The 7,140-nt window shown below is 42.4% G+C and overlaps 1 protein-coding gene across 1 annotated transcript; it reads left to right on the top strand.

Moving 5' to 3' along the window:
- The first annotated feature begins 4,355 nt into the window (after positions 1 to 4,355).
- On the top strand, positions 4,356 to 5,555 carry LOC115216204. Its single transcript, XM_029785403.1, has one exon. It carries the CDS (start codon positions 4,356 to 4,358, stop codon positions 5,553 to 5,555), a length of 1,200 nt encoding a protein of 399 aa, XP_029641263.1.
- Positions 5,556 to 7,140: the final 1,585 nt, after the last annotated feature.

Below are 7,140 nucleotides of genomic sequence, written 5' to 3'. Positions count from 1 at the left end.
GATTGGAGAGAGGAGGGGGTGGAAGGGGAGGAAGGATTGTTCAACATTCTTTCCTCCCCATCCTCCCCTTCACCTCTCAAATCCCCCTCTCTGGAATGTTCAACATTCCTTCTTCCCCTTCCTCCCGTTCACTTCTCAAATCCCCCTCTCTGGAATGTTCAACATTCCTTCCTCGCCTTCTTCCCCTTCCCCTCTCAAATCCCCCTGTCTGGAATGTTCAACATTCCTTCCTCCCCTTCACATTTGAGAGGTGAAGGGGAGAAAGGGGAGGAAGGAATGTTGATCATTCCAGAGAGTGGGATTTTAGAGGGGAAGTGGAGGAAGGTGAGGAATGAATGTTGAACATTCCAGTGAGGGGGATTTTAGAGGGGAAGTGGAGGAAGGAATTTGAACATTCCAGATAGTGGAATTTGTGAGGGGAAGTGGAAGAAGGGGAGGAAGGAATGTTAAACATTCCAGAGAGGGTGATTTGGGAAGTGAAGGGGAGGAAGTGGTGGAAGTAATGTTGAACATTGCGAATAGTGGGCTTTGAGAGGGGAAGGGGAGGAATGGGGTGAAGGAATGTTGAACATTTCAGAGAGGTGGATTTGAGAAGTGAAGTGGAGGAACGGGAGGAAAGAATGCTGAACATTCCAGAGAAGGGGATTTGAGAGGAGAAGGGGAGGAAACCTAGAACCGGCTATCTTTAGAAAATTTGGGAAGACCAGATCTTTGGTTGATTGGGTCCATATGTTCAAAATTGCTTTCGACCCCACCCAATCAGCTACAGGATGCTTTTTAACTTTCAAGAGCCTGGCTCCGCTGCTACCCAGACCCCGGCGGATAGTATCCTCTATCAACTCAGGCTCTATTCCGGGTGACAGGCCACTCACCCAGCCTCTTGTCAATTTCTTTCCCCGATATGTGAGGAGAAACAAAATTTTTTCCCCTTCGACTAGCTAGCCTCTTTAGGGGTGTCAAACAGTAACCACACTGTTGCAAATTTGGCACTCCTTGCGATATACTTGATAGTTGGTATGTATTCTGCCAACTATTTTTCAATTTCGTCCTGAGAGAACACAGTGATAGTGTCGAGTGACTTGGAGTATGTCCTCAACACCACCATTCTCCCATTTCGGTCCTCTATCCACTGCTTGGGGGGCACAATTTCCCACTCCAGCACAGTGGTTTTCTTTGTTGCCATAATTTAAAACCACAAAGAAACAAAAAAGAGTTCAACAAAAGTTCAAATGTTCTAAATAAAAGTTCAGTAATAAACACAAAAAAAAAGAACGGAAAGACAGAACAGAGAAAAGAACGAAGGCAGTTCAATCAACGGCAACATATTCCACAAGTCCGATATAGGTACTCCAGCTCCAAAAATAGTCCTTCCTGCCTTGGTACTCCTTGGTAATCCAGTGGAAATTCACAGACATGAAGACAATTTTCGTAAACAAATTAATTTTTGCGTAGGGGTTACGCCTCTTCAAAAAATACAATTCTCACTGCAAAGTGAGTTTTTATGCACGACCACAGGCAGGCAAATGTCTGGAGAAGAGTGGAGACTGTTGCTCACCAAAAAATATTCAATACAGGACAACAAACTCCACTAAGCCCTCAAAAGATACAACAAACACTTACCTGTTGTCGAGCCTCAAAGTTCAATATTTTCACGAAGAAAGATGTGACATCAAGCAGCCGAAAAAAAGAGGTCTGTCTACGACAAGCTTAAGGAAGCTACTTACCACACCGCCACTCCTGTGCCTGTATGCATATTAATATACAGAAACATATACCTACGTGGCTGTGTGGTAAGAAGTTTGTTTCCTAACCATATAATTCCAGTTTCAGTCCCACTGTGTGGCGACTTGGGCAAGTGTTTTCTCCTATTGCCACAGGCCAACCAAACCCTTGCAAGTAGATTGGTACAGGGAAACTGAAAGAAGCTCGTACATATATATATATATATATATATATATATATATATATATATATATATATATATATATATATATACATATATATACATATATACATATATACATATATACATATATATATATATATATATATATATATATATATATATATATATATATATATATATATATATATATATATATATATATATATATATATATATATATATAATATATATATATAATACAAAATGGGACAAGAACGCAAAACATCCGGACAACTAGGTGATACAAAAAGGGACAACAAAACATCCAGATAGATAATACAAAAAAAACTAGGACGGGTCATTCGAAGCCTTTTATCCCCAGTCAAGAACTGGATCATCCTCGCAATTTCGGCTGATTAATCTTGAGATTGTTCCAATCTGGCCAGCTCCAAGGAAAAACTAAGCTAAGAGCATTAGATTCCTTGGGAAAAAGCATCGAATGTATACGAAAACAAGGACAGAAAAACAGACGATGTTACACGAATATAAATACAAAAATACAAAAAATAATATATATATATATATATATGTGTGTGTGTGTATTTGTGTCTGTGTTTGTCCCCCATCACTGCTTGACAACCAGTGCTGGTGTGATGTCCCTCTAACTTAGCAGTTCAGCAAAAGAGACCAAAATAATAAGTCCTAGTGTTGATTTGTTTGACTAAAACCCTCCAAGGCGGTGTCCCAGCATGGTTGCAGTGAAATGACAAACAAATAAAAGAAAATAGTTAAAGATATGTAGAGAGAGAGAGAGAGGAGAGAGAGAGAGAGAGAGAGAGAGAGAGAGAGAGAGAGAGAGAGAGAAAGAAAGAGTGAGAGTATCTGATTTTGCATTAGTTATGATGTATATTTATTCTGCCCTATTTCCTTTTCGTTCAGTTTCTTTTTACCTGTTAGATCTTATTTCATAAAATTATTCATTCTCGGTTTTTTTTTCCAGCTGAAAGGTGATGCTATCATTTGTGACATATATTATTTGAGATACAGGATATTGCTTTAAGAAATATTTTGACACCAGAAAGTTCTTGTATGGTTTCTGTGTATGAATATATATAATATGTATGTGTGTGTACATACGTATGTATGTATATTATAAATATAGATATTCATAGATATATTATGAACTAAATATAAAGTTTACATGGCAACAGAATGTGGAAGTCCTATAAAGCAGTGCTTCTCAAACTATGATGTAGTGTACTGGCAGTTCTTTTTTTCCAATGTGCCAGCTAATATTTCGTAGCAATATTAATTTATATCGGAAACAATATATATAATGAATATAATAAAAGTTGGCGGCTTTATAGGCGCAGGAGTGGCTGTGTGGTAAGTAACTTGCTTACTAACCACATGATTCCGGGTTCACTCCCATGCGTGGCACCTTGGGCAAGTGTCTTCTACTATAGCCTCGGGTCGACCAAAGCCCTGTGAGTGGATTTGGTAGATGGAAACTGAAAGAAGCCCGTCGTATATATGTATATGTATGTATGTATGTATATATATATATATATATATATATGTGTGTGTGTGTGTGTTCCCCCTCCAAAGCCCAACCGTTCTCCTCACCGTGGTGCTGGGGGTCGCAACGGCATATGGTAAGTATGCTAGCTAAATGGCTCTGGCCTGGGGAAAGACCTGGCCACCTACCCCAGTATCCTGGCCAATATACTCTATGGATCAAAAGTGTAAGAATTCTAGTACGATGGTACCAAACAGTGGGACCCCCGGGCTGCGAGATACCACATTGGCTACTGGGTAAGAGCACAAGGATAATCATAATAGCGGCGGTATTGATGACGCGGATGGGACAAATCCTTCTAGACACCTGCCTGCTGATGTAGCCACCAGCGAACTGAGATCCCTGCGCTGCACAAAAGTCACAAAAATTGGAACATGGAACGTAAGGGGGATGAACATTGGGAAGTTGGACACCATCAAGAAGGAAATGAATCGGTTAAACATCGATATCCTGGGAGTCAGCGAAGTTCATTGAACTGGCAATGGTTTCTTCAACTCTGGTGATCATACAATGTACTTTTCGGGCAATAATAAGACCAGACAACATGGAGTGGGATTTGTTCTATACAAGAAAATATCCAAGTGCGTTGAAAGTTACCAGACCATGAGTGATCGAGTGATTACCATTCGCATCAAAGCCAAACCCAATAACATCACATTGCTACAAATCTACGCACCAACTGCCGACGTCGAAAAAGATGAGATAGAACAATTCTATGCAGAAATTCAGGGCGCAATCGAAGAAACACCACGAGCAGATGTTGTGTATATTCTGGGAGATTTCAATGCCAAAATTGGAGAAAGGACAGAAGCAGACATCGTTGGCAAATTTGGATTAGGAGAACGGAATGAAGCAGGAGATCGACTGGTTTAATTTTGTCAAGAACAACACATGCGGTTAACCAATACTTGGTTTCGGCAACCAAGAAGAAGGTTATACACCTGGACGTCACCAAGTGGACAGTACCGCAATCAAATCGACTACATCCTGTGTCAGCAACGGTGGAAGAGTTCAGTTCAAGCTGTGAAGACGTTCCCTGGGGCAGACTGTGGATCTGACCATGAATTTCTGGTTGCCGAGATCAAGATACGACTCTGCAGCGTCAAGCGACCACCCGCTTACCAGAAATTTGATACCAGCAAGATTGGTCCATCATATGCCGCTGAGATCAGAAACCGCTTCGAACTGCTCGCCATCGAAGAGAATCAAGAAGCAGAAGAAATATGGGAGAAGGTGAAGGAAATTGTCGTTGAAACAACAGAGAAACATGTACTGTACAAGAAACCCGCAAGATCAGCAAAGTGGATTTCGGAGGAGACTATTGCAATAGCAGAAGAGAGAAGGAGAGCAAAGATGACCAGAAGCAGGAATGAAGTGCGGCGCCTGAATGCAATGTTCCAACAGGCCGCCAGGAAGGACAAAGAGAAATACTGGAATGAGGAATGTGCAAGGGCAGAGGAGGCATACAGGAAAGGGAACATGAGAGAACTTTACCAACATGTAAAGAAGCCCCGTACAGCATTCATGGCCAGACAAGCAACCATCCGAGGGAGAAATGGTGAAGAACTGCATGACCAAGAAGGGATCAGGAAGAGATGGAAAGAGTACACTGAGCAGTTATATGCAGGGAACAACCTCGGTGAACAGACAGAAGAGAAGCCACTGGAACTGGAACTGGAGCCAGACATCCTGGAGGATGGGGTGGTATGGGCAATGAAACAGCTGGCCAACCTAAAAGCCCCAGGTACTGATGGTATTCCACTAGAATTACTCAAGCCAATACCAACAAAAACACTAACATCGCTTTGCCAACGTATATGGAGAACCTGTAAGTGGCCAAGGGAATGGAAGAGGTCAGTTTTCATCCCAATACCAAAGAAAAGAGATACCAAGGACTGCGCAATCTACCGTACCATAACCCTGATCCCCCATGTAAGCAAAATTCTCCTTAAAATCATCCAGAAGCGCCTGAACACAACTATTGAGAGAGGATTGCCAGAGGTGCAAGCTGGTTTCAGAAAGGGAAGAGGCACCCGCGATCACGTCGCCAACCTTCGGTGGATTATGGAAAAGGCAAGAGAATACCAATAGAAGCTGTACATGTGTTTCATCGATTACTCCAAAGCCTTTGACAGCATTGATCATGACAAGTTATGGAAATGTCTGGAGGAAATGGGAACACCTTTACACCTTGTCCAGCTTATTAGATCACTCTATCAAAACCAAGAGGCTACAGTACGGACACCATATGGCGACACAGATTGGTTTGAGATTGGAAAAGGCACTCGGAAAGGTTGCATCCTGTCACCAGCAGCCTTCAACATGTACGCTGAAAAGGTCATGAGCAATGCAGGCCTGGAGGATAGCAGCAATGGAGTGAGAATTGGAGGAAGAAATATTAATAACCTTCGCTATGCAGATGATACAACCCTGCTGGCGGAGAGTGGTAAGGATCTGGAGGATCTTGTCCTGCTGGTCAAGAAAGAGAGTGAGAAATTTAGGCTGTACCTCAATGTTAAGAAAACGAAGATCATATCAACAGCAGCCATAACAAACATCAGCATCAAGATCGATAATGAAGAGAGTGAAGTGGTTGATGATTTCATCTTCCTTGGCTCCAAAATAAATCGAGATGGTGACTGCGCTCCAGAAATAAGACGGCGGATAGTACTAGGCAGAGAGGCAATGGTCAGCATGAGCAGGGTCTGGAAGAGTAGAGACATCAGACTCGCTACCAAATGCATATTGGTGAATGCAATTGTCTTCCCAATAGCAACATATGGATGCGAGACATGGACACTAAGAAAGCTGATCAGAAGAGAATTAATGCATTCGAGCTTTAGTGTTGGAGAAGACTTTTGCGGATTCCATGGACAGCGAGGCTCACCAATGGAGAAGTTCTTAAGCAGATAAGGCCGAAAATGTCGCTAGAAGCTGGGATCACCAAGCGTAGAGTGGCATATTTCGGTCGTATTGTGCGGAGAGAAAGAATCCTTGGAGAAGGACATCATGCTCAGAATGGTCAGTGGCAAGAGAGGAAGGGCCGACCAAGAACCCGCTGGCTTGACACCACCAGGAGTGATACCGGAATGGACATGGCCAGTCTGAAGGAAGCGGCCCAGGATAGAACTGACTGGGGGACACTGATCCAACGAGTGACCGAGAGTCGACTTCGACTGAGCGGATAGAGAGAGAGAGAGAGAGAGAGAGAGAGTGTGTGTGTTTGTCCCTCCACTATCACTTGACAACTGATGCTGGTGTGTTTACGTCCCCATAACTTAGCGGTTCGGCAAAAGAAACTGATAGAATAGGTACTAGGCTTACAAAGAATAAGTCCTAGGGTTGATTTGCTCGACTAAAGGTGGTGCTCCAGCATGACCGCAGTTAAGTGACTGAAACAGGTAAAAGAGTTATATTTATTTTGTAAACAAGCAATATAATATTACACAAGCATTTTATAATGCTTCTTTTCTGGAAACATGCTGTGTACTGGTAGCTGATGGCTTGCGGACCGGTGCCGCTCTGTGGACCACCGCTTCGAGTAGCACTGCTTTAAAGGACGACGTTACTATTGTTTTATCCTCAACACCTGATGTATAATCTGATTCGTAATAACAGTGAAGTACTCCAGAAGTAACAAATTATAAATTAAGGTATGATGAACTTCGATATTGAT

Source organism: Octopus sinensis, linkage group LG10 (genome assembly GCF_006345805.1).
Source record: "Octopus sinensis linkage group LG10, ASM634580v1, whole genome shotgun sequence".
In the NCBI taxonomy this organism is placed as follows: Eukaryota; Metazoa; Mollusca; class Cephalopoda; order Octopoda; family Octopodidae; genus Octopus; species Octopus sinensis.
Note: the sequence above shows the minus strand (reverse complement) of the source record. Positions and strands in the feature narration are given on the sequence as shown.